The sequence below is a fragment of the Chelonia mydas genome, chromosome 1, assembly GCF_015237465.2.
Source record: "Chelonia mydas isolate rCheMyd1 chromosome 1, rCheMyd1.pri.v2, whole genome shotgun sequence".
Lineage (NCBI taxonomy): Eukaryota > Metazoa > Chordata > Testudines > Cheloniidae > Chelonia > Chelonia mydas.
Window position 1 is genome coordinate 222,099,249 of NC_057849.1, and position 27,508 is coordinate 222,126,756.

Genomic DNA, 27,508 nt, shown 5'->3' on the forward strand with positions numbered 1-27,508 from the left:
ACTGAATATTGCCCATCCTGGATCTCAAGCCAGTGTAACTCGAGAGAGGAGGTAATACTTGTGTGTCAGGTTGACTTAAGGAAATATGGCAGCTGTTTGAAGCTGCTCGAGGGAATGTCACACACCCAGGGGTGATGGAATAGTGGGCAGAGATCAGGGTTGCATCAAGGTGCATGATAAGGGATCTTATTACAGTGCTCCCCAATTTAGCAAATGGATCTCTCCACTACGGTGGAGAGGCAGTGTGTATTATATGGCTTTTGGCTTGCAAGTGTCTTGACAATCTAGGAAAGAGCCCAGGACCTCGGGGCCTGATTCCCCCTTGCCTTGAACTTTGTGTTGTCATTAGCACTTATGCAAAGCTACCATTGGTGTGAGAAAGGGGGGAATTTTGATTTGGCGGTGTTTTGCTCACAAGTACACAAGGTATAAAGCAATGGAGAACTGGGCCCATTAAACTGCCTTTACTTGCATGTACCCTGCCAATAAATCTTTTGCCAAATCTGAATCATTAATTGTTCCTCATTTCAAAGGGACTCCATTCCCACACAATGGTCAGAGGGCTTGAGTCCAACCATTGCTATGTTTCAAATATAAGTCAAAGTGGGCTGCACTCTACAATATGGATACCAATACAAGACCACCTGGCCTTAGGTAATGCAACAAGAGAGAACAATAAGCAGCTTGCTGCCAACAGGCAGCAATTAATATTGACAGGAGCCTGAGCCACTCTTATTCACCAGTGCTTACACATAAACTTTGGCTGAATAAATTCTCTACATGTACAATAATGTTTTCAAAGCCCCGAAGGAAGCATTCAAAAAACCCTTTGGGTAAATTACCTAACCATCCACTACATGGGGAGGATGCCACAGGAGGTTCTCAAACAGAACTACGAGTGGACTATTAACATTCAAAGCAGCCAGCAGGAATCACACCCTGCTTCAGGATTCCAAGATCTAGGCCTGCTGTAGCATGCTCCCTGTGGAATGGTGTAACGACTACCCAAGCCAGGTACAGGTGTGCTTTTCACCCTCCGTGGCATTTTCTGGTTAAAGTAACAAGCCCACATTTGGGCCTGATTGTGGGTCCTGATTTCTTTCCTCAGGCCGATACAAGCCAAAAGCAGGGAAGGGTTCCTCACTTTTAAGACTAATCACGAAGCAGCCATTCAGGTCATTACATATTTGTGGCTTACACAGCGCCGTTCATCTAGAGAGCTCAAAGCACTGTACAAAGGTGAGTAAAGTATCATTACCCTGATTTTAGAGACGGAGAAACCATGGCCCAGAGAGGTGCACTGACCTGCCAAAGGTCACCCAGCAGGCAAGTGAAAGAGCTAGGAATAGAGCCCAGCTGTCTATGTCCCAGAGCAGAGCTCTTCCAGCACCAGCACACTGCCTCCCTTCCAGAGCTGCGTGGTGTTTGCAATAGAGTGAGAACGTCCTGTTGTCTTTGGAGCAGTTTTCTGAGCACAATCCCGAAGGGCTGTGTGGTTTTAGTCATGAAACACTGCACTCACAACTGCTCTCAGAATGAAGGCAGCTGAGCCAACACACCAAGCTCAATGGACACTTCAGCCTCCCTTCCAAGATAGAGAACTACAGTCTTCCAGCTAAAGGCAGCAGCAAACAATCTGACTGGCATGTTAAAGGCTCCCATCCCCTCACATTCATCTCTTGATGCAAAACCAAAGGATGCCAAGGTTTCGACAGAATTGCTCTGGGGTAAATGTCCCGGATTAGCGTCACTACGTTAGAGCAGGGCCTGTATAACAATAATGACACAGACACATGGAACTGGAACAGTTATTCATTTACAGCCCCACAAATTAGTAAGACCATAAAAATAGGAGCCTCAAGGAAAGAGATGCTGACTAGAACTGAAAGGGAAACTTCCTTGCCACGCAAACCATGTTACTTACAACAACAGGCAGATTTAATAAGCCTGTTCCTGGTTCCACGTTTTCACCTACAAAATATACATGTTTCCAGGGCTGGGGAATATTGTAAATATCTGCCAGCCATCTAACTGTCCACTTCTCCAGTGGCATGGAAAGTACACTACAGGGTTTCTTACACCCAGTACCCCTTTAAATTTTTTCTAAAAAGATCAGATGGAGGAATCGCTCCTCTTTGAGGCTGAATCTAGTTACAGGAACGAAGCACATGTTTCAGTACAGATGGTGGTGCTATGGGGATAAAGGAAGGGTAAATTTTCTTCTCCAAACAATCCGAATAGGGAGCTCCTTTATTCCTGGCTGCACTGTTTCAATGCACAGTTCTGGCAGCTGAGACGGCTCTTCCTCTGAAAGCCTGGCAAAAAGTCAGGCAACAAAGCGGTCTGTTCCACGGGACTGCCAATCGGGCATGCTGGAAGCGCAGTGTTGTGCTGAATGTGTGAACGAGAAGGGGAGGAAAGGGAGTTTGGAGCCACTATAGCTTGAGCTCCCGGTCAGGTCTCATGGTGAAGGGTTCCAGCCTCTCGCTTTCAGGCAGCATGCTGTTTAGCTTCTCCATGAGAGGGACCGTCTGGTCAATGCCCATCTGTATGCGGCGGAGGATCGCAGACATCTCGTTGACCTTTTGGATCTGCTCTGCATACTTGGCGTACCTTTTCTGGCGCTCCTGCATGAAGCTATAGAGAGTTTCCACTGAGAGGTCCATCTGTTTAAAAACAAAACAGGGAGGGCCACGTTAGGCTAGAGTTTCCAAATGCCTTTCGGTGGGGCACATGACTCTTACCAGTGATCAAGTGTATTTGTCAGTCTGCCAGATCTACCAGTAGCTAAAAAGGCGCTTCTCTAGCCGCTCTATCTTGCCCATCTTTACAATTAAATATAATATGTACCTACCGATCATGAAAGTGGTATGGATCAGTTAGTGCTGGAATAGCACTCTGCATTTATATCACTTATTTCATCTTCAAAGTAATTCACAATGCATCATCTGTTCCCAGCTTTCTAATCTACAATTTTAAAACCTATTAAGTGTTCCAGCTGTTAGTCATTTCTGATGAATGCATGACAGGATAATTCCTTTTTTTTTTTTTTTTTTTTTTTTAAAAGGATTTTGAATATTGACAGATCTAGTGTATACATCTCTCTCAGTCACAGCAGTTGGGAGTATTTACATTCCAAACCCTCAGGAACCATCTAAGACCCCAAATACCCAAGCTTGCAACGGCTCAGTCATACGATCACACACTTGCACACACTTCAGTTTGCTGACTATTCAAACTCTGGTATTTCCAAGCACTTGGGCACAGGTCATGTCTCTGGCACGCAACATTGGTAAGTGGGAGTCCTCAATCATCAGTTGAAGTAGGATAAATATACAGAATTGTGAAAGTACTACATTCAGTCTCCGCAGAAAACTACCTCCTCAGTCACGAATGAAGAAATGCTAGGTGGTGGCTACCAGATGAAGGGGAGAAAGCGGGCATGATGGCTTCACTTTAGCCCACAGGCCTTCTGCTCTCATTGTCACCGGTTCAAGTTACCATTGTGGCACTTGAATTGGCAACATCACTGCAGTGAATTTCAGGAATCCAGTCACACTACTGTAATATGGGGAGGAAAAAAAGCATTTTTGATCATGGAACTCCTTTCCTATTTCCTCAACCAGCACCGCTTTCTGTTGTTCTGCTGGTGTGAACAGGCTTGACCAAGATTGCTTATTTTAACTAACAGTGGACATTAACTAATAGTGTTAGATGGAAGGTGCTGACCACAGTAACTGGAAGCTCAATAGTGATTTACAAACTAGCTAGCTTTGCTGATCATTTCTGCACTGTACACTTTTCCACACAGCACTCACTAAACAACTGGGTTCTGTCCCTGCATGCACTAGGGAAGGATACTCTGGGAGCAGACTCTTTAGCTGCTCCAAAGTCCTGCTTGTGAATCGGGAGGGGATGTCCCCAAGACAACAGAGAGGAGGAGTGAGCCAAGGTTTTGTTAAATGACCGTTGAATTCAGTTGATGCAGTCCACATCAGCAATGTCTGGCAAGAGCTCAGGAAGAAAAACAGCCGGGAAGGAATCAAGGCAAAAGTAGTCAGGAAATAATATTTTGCTAAGGAACTGAAGTTACAAGTAGTATTAAAATAATATATGTCTGTTTAATTGCCCTGCAGATTTAGGAGCATTTTTTCTATCACCTCCACCAGTGCCGGATACAGTATCAATTAACCTTTAATTCTTTCTAGCCTGCTTTCTGTCACTCTCAGGCTGAAATCCTTACTTTCCCCTCTGTTCTTTCCTGTGGATTCCTCCCGCTACCCTTTCACACATGGGACAAAATAAAAGCCAGCAGAGCAGGAAACTCCAAATCGTGTGGAAACAATTTAAGCCTGCTTAGGGGTTTCCATTAAAACTTCAGCTTAATACTTTGATGCTAGTTCTGTAAATTGTAGTGTGTAAAAGCAGATCACCACCAGGTTGGCTTGGCATGGAAGTAAATTCAATCCAGTGCTTAAAAATGAGCCACCTAATGAGAGAGTGCTGCGGTATGGTAGGCAGTTGGAATCCTTTCAAAAGTCAGCATGCCTCATTAAACAGAGCAACACGGGGGCTGAAGTAGAAATCTCCCCTGGTTTTAAAGTTTTCCTCAAGATACGTTCTTCACATGGCCTCAAAACCCCAAGCAATAGGCAAAGCTCATCTTTACAAAAGGTTTGAACATAATAAACAATCAAATAATCAGAATTAGCAGCTTCTGTATAGCACACTTTATTAATAGATCTCTGGGCACTTTGTGAATGTGAGTAAGAATCATTATCCCCATTTAGGGAAGTGGAGGCACAAAAAGTTTCCACTTGACCTGCAAAGAGGAAAAAATAATGGGCTTGTGCTACTTTGGATGTGCACACAAAGGCTAAAAAAGAGCCGGTCCCGCCCTCAAAAAAGGTGGGTGAGGTCACTTGGGGTGGTTGGGTTTTTTCCACATTAGTAATTCAGGTTTTGTCTGCTCTGGAAGACTATGGCAACTGCAGAGCTGGCGATCTCACAAGAAGAGGGAAATTTGCGCGTTTGATTGAGGGGAAATGGGATTTTTGATCAGACTGTTTCAAAAATAATGTTTTGTGTTAGCATCTGTTTATAATGCCAGTGCCTATCTGTGTATTTGGGCCTGTCATTGTTACAGGGCCATCTGCACCTCTGAAGTCAATAGGTGTCTTTTCCTTTACCTTAATGGGCTTTCAGGTCTTAAGCAACATGCCCAAGGACAAATAAGAAGTCTGCATCAAGAGTCCAGAACTAAACACAGACTTCCCAAGTTCCAGTCCAGAGTGTGAGCAACACTACAGTCCTTCTTAACTTGGACTTGAGGAAGAGGAAGTGTTTATCAGTTAGGGTGCAAGAACTCAAAATACACATCCTCCAAGACTTCCTCCCTTCCCTCCTCCTGTCCAAAAGAATTCCTCCTGCTAAATTTAGGCTTCCCTGATTTTGCATTTTTATAGTAAAACAGGATTTTTCCCCCACCCCCACATAAAAAAGTTAAGTCATAACAGTGTAACACAGTAAAAACAAGTACAAGCCCAATGTTTTTTAAATATGTTCTTTTGCAAGTCAATGGCAGAGTCAGCAATAGAATCTGGGTCTGCTGGTTTCTAATCCAGGGCCCTAGTCACTTGGCCAGTAATGTCGAGAGAACATTTCATGCACCTAAGAAGTAAACAGGCTGTGTGTTTACAGTCATGAAAACTGGATCTCAGCCAACTGTGGTTGAAACACTGCAGAGGACTTTGGAGGCGAGAAACTTCTTCAGACAGGAGATTAACTTTTGTTAAGTTTAGGCTCCAGAAAACGTGGTATGATTTTGTTTTATTCTTACTTCTATCATTTGAATCTTGAATCTTTGATAACAAATGTATTCTGATTTTCACTCTAAATATATCTAAGTGCCGTGATATTAAGCAAGGTGCTAATCCTGAGCTGAATCATTCAATCTGGTGTGTATTGTTCCTTTGAGGCCAGCAGACCTGGTATTACTGTGAGCATTCAGTGGAGAATGGACTGAACACACTATAAGGGAATGTTTCAAAAGGGACTTGGGTGTCCCTGTTGGTAACCGGAAAGGCAAAGTAAGGGCTGGTAAGGGCTGGCAGAGCTCAAAGGAGAGTGCCTGGGTGGCTGATGGTGCTGGTGCTGGAAACTGACACCCAGTTAAGCACAAGAGTCCCTCATGATGAGGCAGGGGCATAACAAGGTAACATTCAGTCCTGGGTACCCCGAGAGCTGATGGGGAAAGCATTACAAGTGTTTAATGATATGGATGTAAGTGAAGCTATATGAAATGTGATGTTTTTAAATTATTTCCATTAAAAAGGTTTCAAATTACACCAGAGGCTTATCGCCTCATATTGAGGAACCTTAAAATGCTTGATATATTAAGTCAAGGAGAATATGTGCATTAAATGGTGGATTATTTGAAAAAAACAGATTAAGAGTAAAGGGGCAAACACCCGTGACAAATCGGTGGATTTAATAGCTCAAGAGCAGTTCTCTGAGGTTTGCACTGAAGAAGTGTGAATTGCTGTGTGGCAGAAAACTCCTGTATCAGTAGAAGCAGCTGCAGAAACAGCTGACTTATACATACAAGCAAGGCAATGCAAGGAGCACAAGCCCCAAGGAGAAGGACAAAGATTTGGAGTAAAAGTGGGTCCCTGGTTTGTCCGTAGGAATAAGGAAGAGGGGAAGTGAAGTCCACCCAACCCCAGTACCACTCTCCTCCAAGGACCCCAGCCCAAGAAGATGGTCCCTGAAAGTGTTACCATGTGCTTCCCCTGATCACATAAAAAGGGAGTGTCCTATGAATGATAGTTCCAAAGTCACTCAACAATCTGTTCGGGTTAATATATCTATCCTGGAGTCAGAAATTTCAGTGGTGGCAGAGGGAGCTCTGGTTAACTCTGTCAGGTCTGACCTCTCGGAGGAGGACAAAGAGTTCATTAAAATGGCCAAAGTAAATGGCAAAGTCTGTCAAGGCTAACAAAACACTGGTGCTCAGATCTCCCTAATCAGGAGAGATGTGATTCAGGAAAGCAACATGCTCTCTGGGGAAGAAGTGAACCTGCTACTGTTAGGTCAGGTTAAAATGACAGTGCCTTTAACATGCATTCTACTGGAACGGGAAGGTTTAAGGGGTAACTTAAAAGTGGGAGTTCTTGAGAATTTACTAGCTGATGTGCTGGTTGGTAATGATATGCTCTCACTGCTCAAAGCTGTTACTATTGTGACACGTAGTAAAAAGGAATATGTCTCTCAGTTCCCAGAAGTGAACACTGAGGAAGGAAAGGTGGATTCTCTCTATCAGCAGACAACAATTTTGTGTCTCAAGGTGCAGGAGGAGGGGGATCCTTTCTCCTTATTTGTGGCCAGACCTCCTTGCAAGCAAAAGCCAATCAGTTTTTGATGTTGAACAGGAAGCAGACTCTCCCTAGAAAGCATAAAAGGAACCATATTCATCAAGCCCCAAATCAAGAAAACAGGGGAAAGGTTTTTTGTACACGAGGGAAAGGATGTACAGAAAAGCACCTTTAGGGAAAAACAGAAGGCCTGGGGAGCCCTACAAACAACTGACTGTGCCACTAAGCATTGTGGGGAGTTAGTGTTACTAACCCATGACTCCCCTGGTGCAAGTCAATTGGCATCAGAGGGGACATATGAAAAGTTACAAACAGCCCAATACTCTGAGTATTTATGGCCCAATATTCAGAATGAGGGAAAGAAATATTTGTGACTTATGTCAGAAGTGGAAAAAGCCTCTAGGGCCCCACAAGGCTTCCTTGCACTCATTACCAATAATCAAGGAAACACTTTTCCAGGGTAGCCATAGATATTGTTGGGCCAATGCCCCAAGCGACTCAGAGAGGAAAGAAATATATGCCAGTAACAGTGGACTTCACCACAAGATACCCAGGGGCAGTTGCTCTGTCTACTATAGAGGCTGAAAGGGCGGCCGGGGCTTTGTTCACTATATTCAGCGGAGTAGGTTTTCCAAAAGAAATCTTATCAGATAGTGGGTCAAATTGCGTCCGGGCTGTTTACTGTCTCAGTTAGGGAAGATGTATCAGTAAAACAGCTGAGCTCTGCCCCATATCACCCATGAACAGTTTAGTTGAAAGCTTCAGTGGGATTCTAAAAATCAATGATGGGAATACATGCAACCAAAAGGGCAAATGGCTGGGCTATAATGTTACCCACCCTGTGTGTTAATTGCTTAGAGGGAAGTACCCCAAGAGTCCACTGGGTTCATCCCATTTGCTCTCCAGTCTGGGAGAAAGGTCAGAGGTCTCATCAGGGACTCCTGAGAGGGTGGCACTGGGGCTAAGGGGGAACCAGTGACTGAATAGATACAGAAGCTTAGGAAAGACCTAAAGTCTGATGGAAATGGTTCAGCTAAACCTCAGTAAAAGCCAAGCTGCACAGAAAGCATGGTATGACCACAATGCCTGTAAATGATCACCTGATGTTACTCCTTGTAAAAAGGCACAAAATGGGACCCCACCACCACCAGGTCCCAAGGCTTGGGCTCCAGCCTGAGCTGAACGTCTGCACTGCAACTTTATAGTCCGACAGCCTGCGCACTGTAAGCCCGAGTCAGCTGACACGGGACAATCGTGGGGGTTCTACTGCAGTACAGACATATTCTGTTGAGCCCTGCCTACCCCTATCAGGCCATATCAGACCATTGGGAAAACACATTAGTAAATTCATAAGGAAATACAAAGTATGCTAGAAATAGGGCTAATTAAAGAGTCAAACAATCCTGGGCCTCACCAGTCATCAAGGTTCTAAGAAGGATGGGACTACAAGGTTTTGTGTTGATTACAGAAAACTTAATGCTGTCACAGTACCTGATTCATATCCTACGCCCTGAACTGATGATATGTTTAGGCAAGGCAAAATGCTTAAGTACTCTTGACTTCAAAAGAATATTGGTAAATCCCATGAGCGAAGCACAGAAAAAAAACCCACTTTCATTACTTATTTGGGACTTTATGAGTTCAAAGTGTAACCTTTTGAGTTAATTAATGCAGGAGCCACTTTTCAAAGGCTCGTTAATAAAGCATTAAATGGGTAACAGAGTATGTATGGGCTTATATTGAGGATGCCCCAATAGTTAGCAAGTCTTGGTCAGATCATTAAAACCACTTGGGAATTGTGCTGATGAAACTCAGAGAGACAGGTCTCGCTGTGAAAGGTGAGAGAATGTAAAATAGGCACAGTCAAATCCCTTATTTAGGACACAGGGTAGATGGTGGCCAAATTTCTCTTGAAAATGGAATTATTGTTAGCTGGCCCAGATTGCAGACTAAAAAGCAAGTCCAGTCTTTCATAGGTGTGGCTAACTACTATTGCCGATTTGTACCTGGTTTCAGGGACATGGTGTCTGCTATCGCAGAGTGGTGCAAAAAGACAAAGACAAATAAAGTAGTGTGGATAAAAGCTTGTCAGAAAGGTTTTGATGAGGCAAATAAAACCCTGTCAAGAAAGCCTGCTCTAGCCAGTCGGGTTTTGACAAAATACTTGAACCACGTACTGATGCAGACATGGGTTTAAGTGTGGTACTGATGCAAACGGGGAAGTAACAAAAAGCATCCCACTGCTTTCTTTCATAAAAAACTGACACCTACTGAACACAATTATTCTGTCATAGAAAAAAGAATATTATGCTATTGTGTGGGCAAGCAGTTAAGGTCCTAGCTATTTACCAGAAAATGTAGGATCCTAACAGACCATTCTCTCTTTTGGTATGGCTACATTGAACCAAAGGTACCAACACCAAACTACTACACCGAACCATTGCTCTAAGAATATGGCATTGCAACTGTGCATATTAAAGGGAGAGAGTATATAGTGGAAGATGACTTGTCCGGGCAAGAAAGTTATGGCCAGACAACTATGGATCAGCCAGTGGCTAACCCCACTGCATCAACATAAGGGGGGGAGGTGTGACCCAAGAATCCCTTAATGCCAACTGGTAAGGGGACAACAGGAATGTCTTGATTCTGATATGTCCACTCTGGTTCACCAAAAAATGTCAAGTGAGGTCTTAAATGAAAGCCAGGGTCACACTGGTCATTAATATCATTGTGAAATGCATTTAAGGAATTATGTGTATGTACTGAAAACATGTCCTTAGATTTTGTATCAAGACATAAGTCACCAGCAGAGGTGAAGAAACGGGTTTTCTGCCAGACAAGAGATGTTTATTCACCTGTCTCTGTCATATGTAAATTAAGCACTGTAAGCCAGCACTGTTATCAAAGAGATGTGAAATCAACAGGGCAGCCGCATAGAAGAACAAGAAGCCACAGGGGCTTACGCTGTCTAAGGGTATGTCTACACTACGAAATTAGGTTGAATTTATAGAAGTCAATTTTTAGGAAGCTATTTTATACAGTCGATTGTGTGTGTCCCCACTAAGCACATTAAGTTGGTGGAGTGCGTCCACAGTTCCTGCAGTCTTCACTGCCCACTGGAATTCTGGGTTGAGCTCCCAATGTCTGACGGGGCAAAAACATTGTCACGGGTGGTTTTGGGTACGTCATCAGTCGCCCCTCCCTCCGTGAAAGCAATGGCAGACAATCGTTTTGTGCCGTTTTTCCATGCAGACACCATACTGCTGTCAGCAGACAGTGCAGTAGGACTGCTAACGGTCGTTATCATCCACCGCTTCCACTGCAACTCTGCTCTCCTGGTGCCATGAATCCTTCTCGCAGGTCCTCTCGTCGTTCTGTATAAATATCTATTCTCGTGGCAGCCGTCGTCACCCACTGCTTCCGCTGCAACTCTGCTCTCCTGCAGACGACATACCACGGCAAGCATGGAGCCCACTCACCTCACCGCTGCTGTTGTGAGCATTGTAAACACCTCACGCATTATCCTGTGCTATGTGCAGAACCTGCAAAAGCAGGCAAGGAGACGACAACAGCGCAATCATGATAGTGATGAGGACATGGACACAGACTTCTCTCAAAGCACGAGCCCTGGCAATTTAGACATAATGGCGGTAATGGGGCAGGTTCCTGCCATGGAATGCCGATTCTGGGCCCGGGAAACAACCACAGACTGGTGGGACCACATAGTGTTGCAGGTCTGGGATGATTCCCAGTGGCTGCGAAACTTTCGCATCCATAAGGACACTTTCATGGAATTTTCTGACTTGCTTTCCCCTGCCCTGAAGCACAAGAATACCAAGATGAGAGCAGCCCTCACAGTTGAGAAGCAAGTGGCGATAGCCCTCTGGAAGCTTGCAACGCCAGAAAGCTACCAGTCAGTCGGGAATCAATTTGGAGTGGGTAAATCTACTGTGGGGGCTGCTGTGATCCAACTGGCCAATGCAATCACTGAGCTGCTGCTATCTAGGGTAGTGACTCTTGGAAATGTGCAGGTCTTAGTGGATGGCCTTGCTGCAATGGGGTTCCCTAACTGTGGTGGGGCAATAGACGGAACGCATATCCTTATCTTGGGACCGGACTACCTTGGCAGCCAGTATGTAAACTGCAAGGGGTACTTTTCAATGGTGCTGCAAGCACTGGTGGATCACAAGGGACGTTTCACTGACATCAACGTGAGATGGCCGGGAAAGGTGCATGACGCTCACATCTTCAGGAACTCTGGTCTGTTTGAACAGCTGCAAGAAGGAACTTACTTTCCAGACCAGAAAATAACCGTTGGGAATGTTGAAATGCCTATAGTTATCCTTGGGGACCCAGTCTACCCCTTAATGCCATGGCTCATGAAGCCTTACACAGACAGCCTGGACAGTAGTAAGGAGCAGTTCAACTATAGGCTGAGCAAGTGCAGAATGGTGGTAGAATGTGCATTTGGACGTTTAAAAGCTCACTGGCGCAGTTTACTGACTCGGTTAGACCTCAGCGAAACCAATATTCCCATTGTTATTGCTGCTTGCTGTGTGCTCCACAATATCTGTGAGAGTAAGGGGAAGACGTTTATGGCGGGGTGGGAGGTTGAAGCAAATCGCCTGGCGGCCGATTACGCACAGCTAGACACCAGGGCGATTAGAAGAGCACAGCTGGGCGCCCTGCGCATCAGAGAAGCTTTGAAAACCAGTTTCATGACTGGCCAGGCTACGGTGTGACAGTTCTGTTTGTTTCTCCTTGATGAAAACCCGCCCCCTTGGTTGACTCTACTTCCCTGTAAGCCAACCAACCTCCTGCCTTTGATCACTGCTTTCAGAGGCAGTAAAGTCATTATTATTTCAAAATCATGTATTCTTTATTAATTCATCACACAAATAGGGGGAAAACTCGCAAGGTAGCCTGGGAGGGGTGGCTGAGGACGGAAGCACTGGGTGGGGTGGTGGATGAGGGGAGAAGGGAAGGACAAGACCACACTACAGTTCAAAACTTATTAAATGCCAGCCTTCTGTTGCTTGGGCTATCCTCTGGGGTGAAGTGGCTGGGTGCCCGTAGCCTCCCTCCCCCCACATTCTTGGGCATCTGGGTGAGGAGGATATGGAACTTTGGGAGGAGGGTAGGCAGTTATACAGGGACTGCAGCGGCGGTCTGTGCTGCTGCTGCCTTTCCTGCAGCTCCACCAGACGCCTGAGCATGTCAGTTTGCTCCCCCATTAGACTCTGCATTGCATCTTGCCTCCTCTCAGCGTGCTCCTCCCTCTTCTTATCGCATTCATTTAACGCTTTCCTGGACTCTGCCATTGTTTGCCTCCACACATTCTGCTGAGCTCTTTCAGTGCGGGAGGACTGCATGAGCTCTGAGAACATGTCATCGTGAGTGCGGTTTTTTCGCCTTCTCATCTGCGCTAGCCACTGAGACGGAGATGATAGGGGGAGCGTAGAAACATTTGCAACTGCGGGAGGAAAAAAAGGGAGAGTAATAGTTAAAAAGATACATTTTAGACAACAAAGGGAAGACTATTTCACACTGAATCAAGCGATTCACATTACATAGCACATGTGCTTCACTCCCCACCACTGCGTGACTAGTTATCAGGGAAGATCCCTCTCAGCCAAACGCGAACAGCTCAGCACAAACGGGCCTCCCCCCATAGCATGGCAAAGGCTTTTAGAGTACCTCCAGGAGAGCTTCATGGAGATGTCCCTGGAGGATTTCCACTCCATTCCCAGACACATTAACCGACTTTTCCAGTAGCTATACTGGCCGCAAATGCATCCAAAGTCTTCAGGGCAAATTAATCATTAAACACGCTTGCTTTTAAACCCTGTATTATATTTACAAAGGTACACTCACCAGAGGTGCCTTCTTTGGCTTCATGGTCTGGGAGCCTGCCTTGGGAGGGTATTGGCTCCAGGGTGATGAACAGTTCCTGGCTGCCGGGGAGAAGGGATTCTCCGCTTGCCTGCTGTACACTATCCTCAACCTTCTCCTCCTCCTCATCATAGAAGCGACATGTATGGGGCTCTGACCCGGAGCGAGTTTTTTGGTAGGCTTGCCTCAGCTCCTTAACTTTCATGCCGCACTGCTGTGTGTCCCTGTTGTAGCCTCTGTCCATCGTGCCTTTGGAGATTTTGGCAAATATATTGGCATTTCGTCTTTTGGAATGGAGTTCTGCCTGCACGGATTCTTCTCCCCATACAGCGATCAGTACCTCCCATTTGGTCTATGCTGGAGCTCTTTTGCGATTCTGGCACTCCATGGTCACCTGTGCTGATCAGCTCTGCATGGTCACCTGTGCTGATCAGCTCACCACACTGGCCAAAGAGGAAATGAAATTCAAAAGTTCCCGGGGCTTTTCCTGTGTACCTGCCCAGTGCATCTGAGTTGAGAGTGCTGTCCAGAGCGGTCACAATGGAGCACTCTGGGATAGCTCCCGGAGGCCAATACCGTCAAATTGAGTCCACACTACCCCAAATTCAACCCAGCGAGGTCGATTTTAGCGCTAAACCCCACGCCAGGGAGGAGTACAGAAATTGATTTTAAGAGCCCTTTAAGTCAACAAAACAGGCTTGGTCGTGTGGAAGGGTGCAGGGTTAAATTGACCTAATGCTGCTAAATTCAACCTAAACTCGTAGTGTAGACCAGGGCTAAGAGTACAGACAAGGAACTTTGAGGATATAACTAGAAAGCAAAGAAAACACTGCAGCTAGGAAGTAAACACACTGCCCCTTTACATTAAGGAAAATGGGATTCCAGCCAACCTTGGCTGAAATGCTGCTGAGGACTTTGGGGATGAGAGAAACTTCTTTAGACAGGAGGGAAGCCTGTTAGTTAAGTTTAGTCTCTAGAAAGTGTGTCATGATCTTGTTTTATGTAACCATTTGTTTCCAGTATTCTTGTTCTCTATCACTTGAATCTGAGAGAATAAATGTATTCTGGTTTTCACTATAAATATATAGAAGTGCTGTGATATTAAGCAAGGTGTTAATCCTGAGATGAATCATACAAGCTTGTGCCTACATGTACCTTTGGGGGACGGAAGACCTGGTATTTCTGGGAGTGTTCAGTGGAAAAGGGGCTGAACATTATAGGGGAATGCTTCAAAGGGCCTCTGCAACTGGGGGCCATCTATTGTTAACCTGCAAGGGAAAAATAGGGACTGGCAGCGCCCAGAGGAAAGTGCTTCAGTGGCTAACAGGCTGACACTCTCCTGATGGAGGCCGGGGTAACAAGATGACTCACAGACCTGGATACCCTGACAACCATCACACAATTCATGGCATTTCGTGACATTTTGCACATACTGAATAGTTGCATTTCATCCCATAATTATTTCTGACCCATGCTGCTGACCAGAATGAAGATGTCAACTTAGTCAATGGAGGATTCAGATCAGCACTGGACACTACCTTCTCCTTTTCAAGACACAGTGCAAAAAATAGTATCGCAAAAATGAATGATTCCTATTTCTGAGCCAGTGGGATTTTATAGCACTTTTACAGTGAATACACGTTGAGCAATGGGAGGTTGAGGTCATAGCTTCTAATTTTGATCTCAATTTTGTCCTCCCTTGTGCCACTCACACTTTTTCATAGTTTCAAGATTTAATATGAAGAGAAAATACAATGAAAGTTTCATGACTCTTGAGCTTTGAGGCAAATTTTTAAAGCAGCGTTTGCCATGTTGACAGTAGTAGAAAAATATATTCCACAAAAAATGCTTTGTCATTTCCAACCCCTCTTGAAATTTCCCTGGTGGCACAAAGATTTTTCTCTTTTCAATAACAACTTTGGAGATCCCAATGACATGTTCCAAAATTTTGGTTTTTGCAGTTTTCTCTTGTCCCCGTCACCTTCTCTGCAGGTTTTCAACCTCTGTCTCTGCTGTGGCTCAGAGAACACTACAATTAGAAGCAGATCTTTATTCTGCAAAACTCACTTATTAGAACAATGCCCTTTAACATAAATGGCCTCCACTGTGCACTGTCAGGTGCCTGGCTATGAATGAATGAGTTTCTTCTTGCAGCTGCACATAAATCACATCTGAAAATGACAGACAGGAACATGACTGCACAGAATATTAGTCATGATGAGCTGGTGTGGAAATTCTTTTAAATAAATACACTCCCAGCTGAAGACAGACCTTCTCTCTGTCAGAAGCTAGAGAAAATGTGTTTGGCAAATTACATTTTTGATAATGTTATGCAAGGTTAACACAATATCATGATGATTTCTTGATGGTGGAATATCTTCTTTCTCCCTATCTTTCATGCTTGAAAATGAAAAACATACAGGGTGAGTAACCTGGTCAGAGCACAACACAACACACAAGAGATCCAGGAAGCCTGAACCCTGCTGTGCAAAAGCAATTGTGGATAGTTTTTTTCTGGAGTGTTACCAGGCCAACATTTGCAAAACAGATGATTTCAGGTTTTGTTTACCACTTCCAAGACCAAAACCCACGTCAACCCCCTCCTTTTCCATTTATATAACCTATCTTTGATGCAAACAATGCCAAGGACTCGTTCAATCCACTCTCTGCAGAGATGTAATCTGAGCTAGGAGAAAAAGCAGCATTTATTCTAATTGGATGTAAAAGTCGTACTAGGATTTTAAAAAGTACACTGGAACCTGTACTACACACAAAGGGCCCAATTCCATGCCCCAAAAGCTCCATTTATTTCAGTGGAGTTTCTCTACGTTCATCTACATGATCCTTCATCACTATAGCGTCTGAGCTGCAGAGTGTCTTAGCTAAGGTTTAGCCAGGACTGCGGAGTCTGTAAGCCAAGGTCATTTATATTTCTGGATACAGGTTGTGCATATATTTTACTTAAAGCAACACCAGAGTGGTTTTTTAAAATAACTTCTGTAATTTTTAATGTGAACCTTTTCTCTCGGTTGCCATGTACATTTCTGGGCCTTCCACATATCCTGACTATAAGAACCCATCTTTTTCTCACAACCTCCATTCAGCACTTCCATATTTCTAACCAACTGGCATCCCCTTAACAAAACAGACTCAAGGTAAGATGTGACAGATCTCTCTCATCACTAAATGCTGCTATGAAGCCTCCTGAAAATACTATCAAAATTATGTGTTGTACTGCTTAAATTCATCTAATGTTAGAGAGTCCTGTTCTCAGTGCTGTGTTGTGTCACTAAAAACACACCCAAGTTCCTGAAGGCCTCACAGAAATGTGTGTTGTGGACAACTGCTGTCCATTATCATTGCACATGTGCTAGCTCTATTCTTCTTCTTGCCTTTTACTATGGTGATTAAGAGTGAAGATGCAAGTTAAGAACAACTGGGAGGCCAAACATTTACTTAGTGTCCCTTTATCTGGATCTGTTGAGTGATGGGTTGGCGCAGTAGTAAGGGAAGTTTAACCCAATACTGACTTAAACATTTATAAAGTCAAAATTGTAAGAAGACCAAAATACATTTCACTGTAACTGCACTTAGCTCAGATCTAGACTGGAACACCACAAAATGCCTCTTGGTATTAATTACTTCATTCCCTATTTCCCTGCCTCTCCACCCCAGGTATTTACAGTCCGTTCAGGGTCTTCCATTTTTCTCCCCATCATTTATAATACCTCACATTCAAATAAAAAAGGCGAAACATTTAAACCTAATAAAATTCAGTACTTTCATATGTATCATAGGATTAATCTGTGCAACTCACGCTACCGGAACATTACTATACCACATGCTTTAGTAACAATCTTCACATGGTAGAACTGGCTGTCAGTGCAAGTGCCAGACATTTTACAGGATAATAACCAACCTCAAAGTTATTAGTTTGATTGTTATTATGAGATTTGCGAAATCTGAATCATCACTAGGTTCCTGACTTCCTAGTCTGAGCTGCAGATTGTCCCTTTTTAGACTTTTAAAACTCTTCAGGAAGTATTAAATTACACTATTTTAACAGTTATGGGTGATTACTTACTTTAGGAAAGAACAAGCTTTTCTGTCTTCAGCAAAATTACAGGAGTTAAGAAAACTTGCTACCATGAACAGTTCAAACAGTATGTTCTTACCCAATTCTTTGAGGTATTTACCCGCTGCTGTTTTTTGCCACAAGTTTAATACATTTGGTACACAAAAAAATCGTAAGCTTAGTCCTTTGACTTAAGCAATTTATCAGTCAATTGTCTCCCCGTCACTGGATTTTGCTCAATCGATTCAGATTTCAGAAAAAAGGTATTGCAATTCTTAATATTGCAAATTTTTCCATATTAGCAGGAAAACTCCCTAGTTGACCCAAATAATAAATCATTCAGTCAGTGCTTTTACAAAATATTCGGCACAGACTTTAAAAAGAGTATCTGTGAGACAAGTCTTTTCCAGATGCATTAATATGCTCTACATGGGGCTACACCTAAAATCCATTCAAAGCTTGTCATGGACTGCTCACTTGTTAAATGAGATATCGCGGTAGAGTACATGACACTGGGGCCCTGGGATCTGCACTGGCTGCCTATTGGTTTCTGTATGGAAATTAAAGAAGTATTATTTTTGATCTATAAAAGCCCTAAATACCTTGGGACTCGCCTATCTGAGAGAATCACATTAAAGTGGAGTACCGAATCTGGTCCAAGAGATGCATATAGCTAAACCTCTCGGTAATAGCAACCATAATGTAATTATATTTAACATCCTTGTAAGGGGGAAAATACCAAAGAAACCGAACTTCAAACAGGGGAACTACATAAAAATGAGGAAGCTAGCTAAATGGAAATTAAAAGGAACAGTCAACAAGGGTGAATTGCCGACAAGCTGCATGGAAATGATTTAAAAACACCATAATAAAGGCTCAAACTAATTGTACACCCCAAATAAGAAAAAAGTAAGAGGAACAAAAAATGCCACCATGGCTAAACAGCAGAGAAAAAGGGGCAGTCAGAGACAAAAAGACATCATTTAGAAATTGGAAGTCAAATCCTATCAAGGAAAATAGAAAAGGAGTATAAACTCTGACAAGTCAAGTATAAAAATATAATTAGTCAGGCCAAAAAAGAATTTGAAGAGCAACTAGAAAAATAAAAACTAAACAGCAATTTTTTTTCAAAAGTACATCAGAAGCAGGAAGCCTGCCAAACAATCAGTGGGGCCACGGGACAATCAAGGTGCTAAAGGAGCACTGAAGGGAGACAAGACCATGGCAGAGAAGCTAAATGAATTTTTGCACTGGTCTTTACTGCAGAGAATATGGGGAAGATTCCCACACCTTTCTTTTCAGGTCACAAATCTGAGAAACTGTCCCAGAGTGAGGTGTAAACAGATATGGAATTGTCATACCCTAACTTTGAGATGTAATCTATCACTTAATTCAGCCTCTGTACCAGATGACCAGACTCTGTACCAGATGACTGGAGGACAGCTAATGTAACGTCAATTTTTAAAAAACACTCCAGAGGTGATCCTGGCAATTACAGGCCAGTAAGCCTAACTTCAGTACCAGGCAAATTGGTCAAAACTACAGCGAAGAACAGAATTAGACACATAAATGAATACAGTATGTTGGGGAAGAGTCAACATGGCATTTGTAAAAGGAAATCATGCCTCACCAATCTATAAGAATTTTTTCAGGGTGCCAGCAAGCATGTGGACAAGGGTGATCCAGTAGATATAGTCTACTTGGACTTTCAGAAAGCCTTTGACAAGGTCCCACACCAACGCCTCTTAAGCAAAATAAGCAGTAATAGGATAAGAGGGAAGGTCTTCTCATGGATCAGTAACTAGTTAAAAGATAGGAGACAAAGGGTAGGAATAAATGATCAGTTCTCACAATGGAAAGTGGTAAATAGTGGGGTCTCCCAATGATCTGTACTGGGATCTGTGCTGTTCAACATATTCATAAATTATCTCGAAAAGGGAGTAAACAGTGAGATGCTAAATAAAGTCCGCAGATAATGCTAAATTTCTCAAGATAGTTAAGTACAAAGCAGACTGTGACGTTACAAAGGGATCTCACAAAACTGGGTCACTGGGCAACAAAATGGGAGATGAACTTCCGTGTTGATAAATGCAAAGTAATGCACATTAGAAAACAATCCCAACTATACACACAAAATGATGAGGTCTAAATTAGCTGTTAACAATCAAGAAAACATCTGCTTATTGTGCAGTGGCAGTCAAAAAAACTAACAGAATGTTAGGAACCATTAGGAAAAGGGACAGATAAGACGACAAAAAAATATCATAATGCCACTATATAAATTACTCCTGGGAGGATTCTGCGTGACTGCAGAAAATCTCCCCCGCCCCCTGCAATTTCCTGTGTTTCCCTGCAGAAAATGGCAGGGAAGCAAAGGGACACTGCGCATGGGAGAGGAGGGTGGTGAGTGACCATGGGCGCAGTTTTTTGGAGGGGACTGTCCCCCTCCAAACAGGCGAGGCATGGGGGGGCACATGGGGTTAACATGCCACTGCCGCCCCCCGCACCCCATTCTGCAAGCGCAGAGCTGCCCGCTGTGTCTGGGCTCTGCTGACTCTGCAGCTGAATGCTGCCTTCTGGGTTCTAGCGCCAGTCGTGCTCCCCTTCTGTGTGCTGGGAGCCTTCCTGTTTTTCTATTCTGTGCAACAGTGAGTGCCCGCAGTGGCGCTGGGTAAGAGGGGTGGGGGAAATGAGGGAAGAGGTGGTGGGGGGAAGAGAGAGTGGGGAAGGAAGAGGGAGTGGAATAGGGCAGTAGGAGGGGAATGTGGAAGTGAGAGGAGGGGGATGGAAAAGAGAAGGGGATGGGGAATCGCGGAGGGAAGCAGAAGCCCGGTATGCTGGGTCCCCTCTGCAGCAGCTGGGGCTCCCCCGTTAAGCAGGCCCATTGAACACTCACCCTGACAAGCCCTACCCCCTACACCTGGAGCCCTCCGATGAGCCCCCCACACCCAGATGCCCACCCCACTGATCCCCAACCAGCTGCACTTGGACCCCCAACCCATCAAGCACCACTCCCCCAGCACCCGAAGACCCCCACTGAGCCCCACACACCCAGACCCTCCTGCCAAGCCCCATCTCCCCATACCCAACTCCCCTTCCTGAGCCTCAACCACCTTCACCTGGATCTCCTGCAGAATCCCATTGCCCCTGCATCCAGAACCCTCCAACAAGCCTCTGTGCATCCAGATCTCCCACTGAGCCGCCCACACCCACACAGAAACCTCTCACCCCACACCTGGATCCCCCCACACTAAGCCCCTCCACGCTTGGATTGTCCTGGGCTGAGCCTGCCCACCCACACCTGGTGCACCTGGCACAGAGGGATAGAGCCCCAGGGTGTTTCTGGGGCAGGCTCAGCCCTTGCACTGTGTCAGGGTCAGGTGCAGCCTCACTGCCGAGTCCCTACACCGGGGGAAGTGGGGGCTTCAGGGTGATCTCCCACCTCAGTGCAGCCAGTGGCCTGTGCTCCCCACTGCCATGCTGGAGCCACATTTATTTATTGACAAATAAAATTTGCAGAATTTTAAAATATTGTGCACATAATTTTTAATTTTTTGGTGCAGAAATCCCTCAGGAGTAAATTAAATCCACGGTACAGCTACCTCTTTAATACTGCATGTAGTTCTGGTTGCTCCATCTCAGAAAAGATATATTACACTTGGAAAAGGTAAAGAAAAGGACAACAAAAATGATTAGGCGTATGGAACTGCTTCCATATGAGAAAAAATTTAGAAGACTTGGACTGTTCAGTATAGAAAAGAGACAACTAAGAGGGACATTATAGAGACCTATAAAATCACGAAGGGCGTGGAGAAGGTGTTATTTACTCCTTCACATAACACAAAAACCAGAGGTCACTCAATGAAATTAATAGGCAGCAAGTTTCAAACAAACATTTTCAGGAGATGTTATGAGGCCACAAGTATAATTGGGTTCAAAAATAAATTAGATAAATTCATGGAGGATAGGTCCATCAATGTATTAGAAAAGATGGTCAAGGATGCAATCCCATGCTCCAGGTGTTCCTAAACCTCTGACTGCCAGAAGCTAGGACCGGACAACATGGGATGGATCACTCTATAACTGTCCCGTTCATTCCCTCTGAAGTATCTGGCATAGGCCATTGCTGGAAGACAGGATACCGAGCTAGATGGATGATTCTTGTGTTCTAAAGGCACTAGCCCTGTCTACATCTTTATCAACTGCTAAAGTGCAGATTTTATATAAAAGAACAAAGAGTACTTGTGGCACCTTGAGCACAAATTTATCTGAGCATAAGCTTTCATGGGCTAAAGCCCACTTCATCAGATGCATGCAGTGGAAAATAGAGTAGGAAGAGATATATATACACACACAGAGAACACGAAAAAATGGGGGTTACCATACCAACTCTAACAAGAGTAATCAATTATGGTGGGCTATTATCAGCAGGAGAAAAAAAACGTTTGTAGTGATAATCAGGATGGTCCATTTCAAACAGTTGACAAGAAGGTGCGAGTAACAGTAGGGGGAAAATTCCTGATAATGTCACGGCAAACCTCATGGCTGAGCTTTGTCCTCACCACTGTTCCCTCTAAGCTGTGCACATGCCCTAAACCGCACACACATAGCGAAACACCGCACGCACAAAAATTTGCACAGAAGAAATTTTTAGCGCACACGGCCTGTCAAAAATTAGCGGGAACACTGGTCCTCACCCACAACTATTTCATATTTGGGGACAATGTATACAAGACAGCAGCACAGCTATGGTTACCCGCATGGCCCCACAATATGCCAACATTTTTATGGCTGACTTAGAACAACGCTTCCTCAGCTCTCGTCCCTTAACGCCCCTATTCTACTTGCACTACATTGATGACAACTTCATCATCTGGACCCAGGGAAAAGAAGCCCTTGAGGAATTCCACCATGATTTCAACAATTTCCATCCCACCATCAACCTCAGCCTGGACCAGTCCACACCAGAGATCCACTTCCTGGAAACTACAGTGCTAATAAGCAATGGTCACATAAACACCACCCTATACCGGAAACCTACTGACCGCTATACTTACCTACATGCCTCCAGCTTTCATCCAGACCACACCACACGATCCATTGTCTACAGCCAAGTTCGAAGATAAAACCGCATTTCCTCCAACCCCTCAGACAGAGACAAACACCTACAAGATCTCTATCAAGCGTTCTTACAACTACAATACCCACCTGCTGAAGTGAAGAAACAGAATGACAGAGCCAGAAGAGTACCCAGAAGTCACCTACTACAGGACAGGCCCAACAAAGAAAGTAACAGAACGCCACTAGCTGTCACCTTCAGACCCCAACTAAAACCTCTCCAATGCATCATCAAGGATCTACAACCTATCCTGAAGGATGATGCCTGTCTCCCAAGATCCATGAGAGTGAGGGAAGTCCTCACTTACAGGCAGCCCCCCAACCTCAAGAAATACTCACCAGCAACCACACACCACACAACAAAAACACTAAGCCAGGTACCTATCCTTGCAACAAAGCCCAGTGCCAACTCTGTCCACATGTCTATTCAAGGGACACCATCATAGGACCTAATCACATCAGCCACACTATCAGAAGCTCATTCACTTGCACATCTACCAATGTGATATATGCCATCATGTGCCAGCAATGCTCCTCTGCCATCTACACTGGCCAAACCAGACAGTCTCTACGCAAAAGAATAAATGGACACAAATCAGACGTCAAGAATTATAACATTCAAAAACCAGTTGGAGAACACTTTAACCTCCCTGGCCACTCAATTACAGACCTAAAAGTCGCAATTATTCAATAAAAAAACTTCAAAAACAGACTCCAAAGAGAAACTGCAGAACTGGAATTAATTTGCAAACTGGACACCATTAAATTAGACTTGAATAGAGACTGGAAGTGGATGAGTCATTACATTAACTAAAAACTATTTCCCCTTGCTAATTTTCCCCCTTACTCACACCTTCTTGTCAACTGTTTGAAATGGGCCGTCCTGATTATCACTACAAACGTTTTTTTTCTCCTGCTGCAAATAGCCCACCTTACTCGATTAGTCTCGTTAGAGTTGGTATTGCAACCTGCATTTTTTCATGTTCTCTGTATGTATATATATGTATATCTATATCTATATCTTCCTACTCTATTTTCCACTGCATGCATTTGATGAAGTGGGCTTTAGCCCATGAAAGCTTATGCTCAAATAAATTTGTTAATCTCTAAGGAGCCAGAAGTATGCCTCATTCTTTTTGCTGATACAGACTAACACAGCTACCACTCTGAAACCTGTCAGATTTTAAATGTGTCTGATACACACAGGCTGATGAAATTTAATTTTTGGTGTCCCCATAAAATCTTTGTTCTGAACCAGTAAGTCTCTACAGAAGGAGATAAAAACAGGCTGGGACTTTCTATAACAATGCCAGGAGAAAAACTAATCAGTTTTAGACAGTTAGACCAGTGCTAACTTATACAACTCTGCTTTCAACTAAGCAAATAGTAACAAAACATGACCTCTAATTACAAAATATAGCTTCCAATTGCCCTACTTCCTGATCTTACAATGATGTCTATAAGTCTCAGATCTTCTTTTCCAGCACATCAGAACAACTAGTTATTTCAACTAAGTGGATTTTTATGCAAGTTGTTCTATCTGTACAACAATCTTTGAAGCTTTGATTTTAAAAAAGAACCAAGACCATTACTGAGACATTTCTCATGAAGATCATTGTTTTAATTTTAAAGTGAAAAGGTGTTTATGTAAAATACCCTGTCAAAGTGAACATCATTAAGTTTGCAGGCTGCAGATTCAATTATTGTTATTCAGAGTCTCACCCCCCTGGAGCCGACAGCTGTTCTTTTTACTTTCCGTGAGGCCTAAAAAAGTCTGCTATAACTTTTCAAATGGAGATGCTAACCTTTGCCACTCTTAGAAAGGGTCAGATGTACTGCAAGTCAGGAACAGACAAGAGGGGAGTACGAGGATGTCACACAGCTCAAGTGAACAAGCTCTCTATCTCTGCTTCTTACCCCTTTTGAGAACAGAGTTAACATGTTTCCTAAAAAACTAAGAGATAGGAGGAGAATGAGAAATAAGTTGTTTAAATTACTGGGTATCAAGTTTGAGGGATGGAACCTCTGAACTGGTCACTTTGTCCAGTCCCTCCTTTTTCCATTCTCAGGTGAAGTCCTCTTGGGGAAAAAAAACAAACAAAAAGCTCACCCACCTTCATTTCCAGAAGATTAGCCTTTTAAGATTTTATGTCTATCCTCCCTCCACTCCAGGGCTTAAGTACTTCAGCAATTTTTTCCTACGAGGCTGCATTTCCGCTATGGCACAAGCATCTCTTGACTTCAGGAAGGCCTAGTAGAAAGCTGGGGCATCCTAATCTACTCCCAAGCAAGCTATTCTGTGGCCACAAACAGAGGATTATGATATCATGCAAAGAAGGGGAGTAAGAGCATATGACCACTTAAGACTCAAAGATCCTGGCTAAGATTTCAAAAGGGACTAGTTACTTTGGAGGCATCAATTTTTGTGGACTGAATTGATAAACCTTAAAAAGACCACTTTCAGAAAGTGATGCACAGTCCCCTCCTCCCACCCTGAAAGTCAGGCTCCTTTAAGGTATCTGAAGCGGAGTTCAAAAAAACTGATGCACCCAAAGTTACTAGTCACTTTGAAGATTGAAGCTAAGAGAAAGCAGAGGACCTTTTGTTTAAAAGTAAAATAGTCAATCTTCAACTTGTGCCTAGCCTAGCAGTGGGTAGGTAACATGCAGGGTGAAATTCTATGGCCTGTGTTACCCAGAGGATGGCCACTGCCACATCCCCAGAATACTGGACATTCAGGTACTTCTAAGTCTGCGTGACCCCTGCATGGTGCATGCTAGGTCACGTCATGTGGAAGACGTCATTTTGAAGAGCATGCCGCTCTGCCCCCACCAGCATGACCGTGCAGATCAGGAAACTGAGGCCTCATGGTATGATTTTCTAAGGTGTGGCTCATCAACTTTAACAGCCATTAGGGTTGCTCAGCAACTCTGAAAATCAGACCATTAGTAACTCCCACAAGGCTAGAGATAGAGAGAGAGCACCAGTAACAGAGTTGGAAATATCTCCAGACTAATTCTCAGCTATAGACAGGAATGTAAAAGAAGACAATTAAGCTCTTTTTTCCTAGTGTGTGTATATATGCACTAAAAAGGTGTGTTTTTATCATGGGATAGCTAACACACTGGAAAATTCTAGGATACACAAGACAAGTTGTCATTTTACCTCAGTTTAGCAGGTCAAGGTGAAATACAGATTTCAGCCTGAAGTATCCCAAAAGCTCTGTGTACACAAAGGTAACTTAACCCACCACAGAAATACAGCTATCTCTGGGGTGAAGCCCCTGGGAAGGAATGGCCCGGGGGTCACCTAGACTCGTTAAATAAAGGTTAACTATAACTTGTCCTGTGTACACTATGATTTTACCATTTGCTAACTATTGTCTTAAAAATATACTTTTCCCCCTAGTGTAGACATTACAAAGAAACCCACTTTTTCCCATATTGTCAGCACTCAAGCTTCTGCAAACCAGCTTCCAGTTTGTTTGCACAGCATGGCCATAGAAATCAACTGTGTAATAATTAATCCAACAAGCTGGCAGTTTTCATCCTACATGATATTGCAATCCACTAAAGGACAGATATACCACCCAGACAAACCAACACAAGTCATTTTGGTGGGAAATTGACAGGTGATATCAAGTGCCATAACACAGAATTAAAGTTCCACAATCTGACACACAAAAATCTAAGTTGTTCTTTCTGTAATTTTTCAGTCAGAAGAAAAAGGTGTATTAATTGCACAGTTTGGCAGTCATGTAACAAGCAATGGTGACCTAACAATATTGCAAACAATATTGTGACAGATGGTGATTCATATCTGTGTCAATAATTCATGTCTGACACAGAGTGAAAAATAATTTTAACTGGGAATTAATTTAAAGGAGTCAAGGCTCAAATTTCTAGATTAGGAAAACTGTCCTGGTTTTAAAACATGATAGCTAACAGGCTTTTAAACAGGACATTGAACTTAGTACAGTCCAAGGAAAGCTGGGTTTAAAAACCATGTTAAGATGTTTTTATTCAAGGATTGTTTGTTGTGCAAAGTCTTGTTTAAAATCACATTGCTTAAATCATCTTAGGACATTTTTTTAATGTTAACTATTTTCCTAGGCCTTGTCTACAAACAGAAGTCGAACTGGTTGAAGTTAAACTGATTTTATTAAATCAATACAAGAGGCTGAACCAAATTAAGCTAAACCCTGAATAAACCAGGTTTAAGCCAAAGTAAAAGCATCCAAAAAGACTTGCATTGGTTTACAAAACAGTTTTCAGTTAAACTGGTACAACTTCTGCACTGTAGACAAGCCCCTAGGCCTTGTCTACACACAACAGTTGTGCCACTTCACTATACTGGTTTAGTTAAAGCAGTACAACCCTCCCTAGTGTGGATGCAATTACACCAGAATAAAGGTGCCTTTACAGGAATAAGCTCTACCAGTATAAGGCTTGCTCTACACTACAAACTTTGATCAACCTAAGTCAACTTGTGTAGACCCAGTTATGAATGTGTCTACACTAAAATTTGTCTCCTGCCAACACATGAATCCCATTACAGTGATGCAATAAAGCCACCACCTTGATGCAGAGTCACAAATCGACCTCCTTAGGTCAGCACCATGCAAGTGAAAACACCGCATTAGTTGTGTTGACCCTAAGAGTCCTCCAGAAGCTCTCCCACTATGCCCCTGACCTCGTGACAATGGCTGCTCCAGTAACAATTTTGAACTCCACTACCCAGAGGTCACAGAGACCAGAAGACCACCCACCTGTTTTTGAAATGCCTTTTACTGATTGCCTACCTTGGTAAGCACACCTACCAGCTCACTTCAGCTGTGTGCATCTAACTATGCCAGCTCCACATAGAGAGAACATGCTACTAGACAAGTTCCTGCGTAGCGCAGGAAAGTAATCTTCGATCTCCATAATCTATGGGGAGAAGAGGCTGTGCAAGCACAACTATGAAACAGACACAGAAACACTGACATCTAATTGTGTGTCTGTCTCTTTTAATCAGTAGCCTCTGGTATGGTGACCTTGAGAGATTCTCC

General features: G+C 43.6%; 1 protein-coding gene and 1 long non-coding RNA gene across 3 annotated transcripts in view; both read right to left on the reverse strand.

Annotated features, from left to right (window-relative positions):
• Window positions 1-1,797: 1,797 nt before the first annotated feature.
• Window positions 1,798-27,508, reverse strand: part of BORCS5 (BLOC-1 related complex subunit 5) — a 124,853-nt gene continuing 99,142 nt past the window's right edge. For both annotated transcript variants that reach the window (XM_007056933.4, XM_037914124.2), the window contains one exon: window positions 1,798-2,666. In XM_007056933.4, coding sequence (XP_007056995.3) covers window positions 2,436-2,666 — 231 coding nt within the window. In that variant the 3' untranslated portion in view covers window positions 1,798-2,435. The remainder of the gene's footprint in view (window positions 2,667-27,508) is intronic.
• Window positions 12,792-13,302, reverse strand: LOC122463467. Its single transcript, XR_006286889.1, has 2 exons — window positions 13,248-13,302; window positions 12,792-12,846 (listed from the first exon to the last, which is right to left on the reverse strand). It is a non-coding gene; the product is annotated as an uncharacterized LOC122463467 (long non-coding RNA).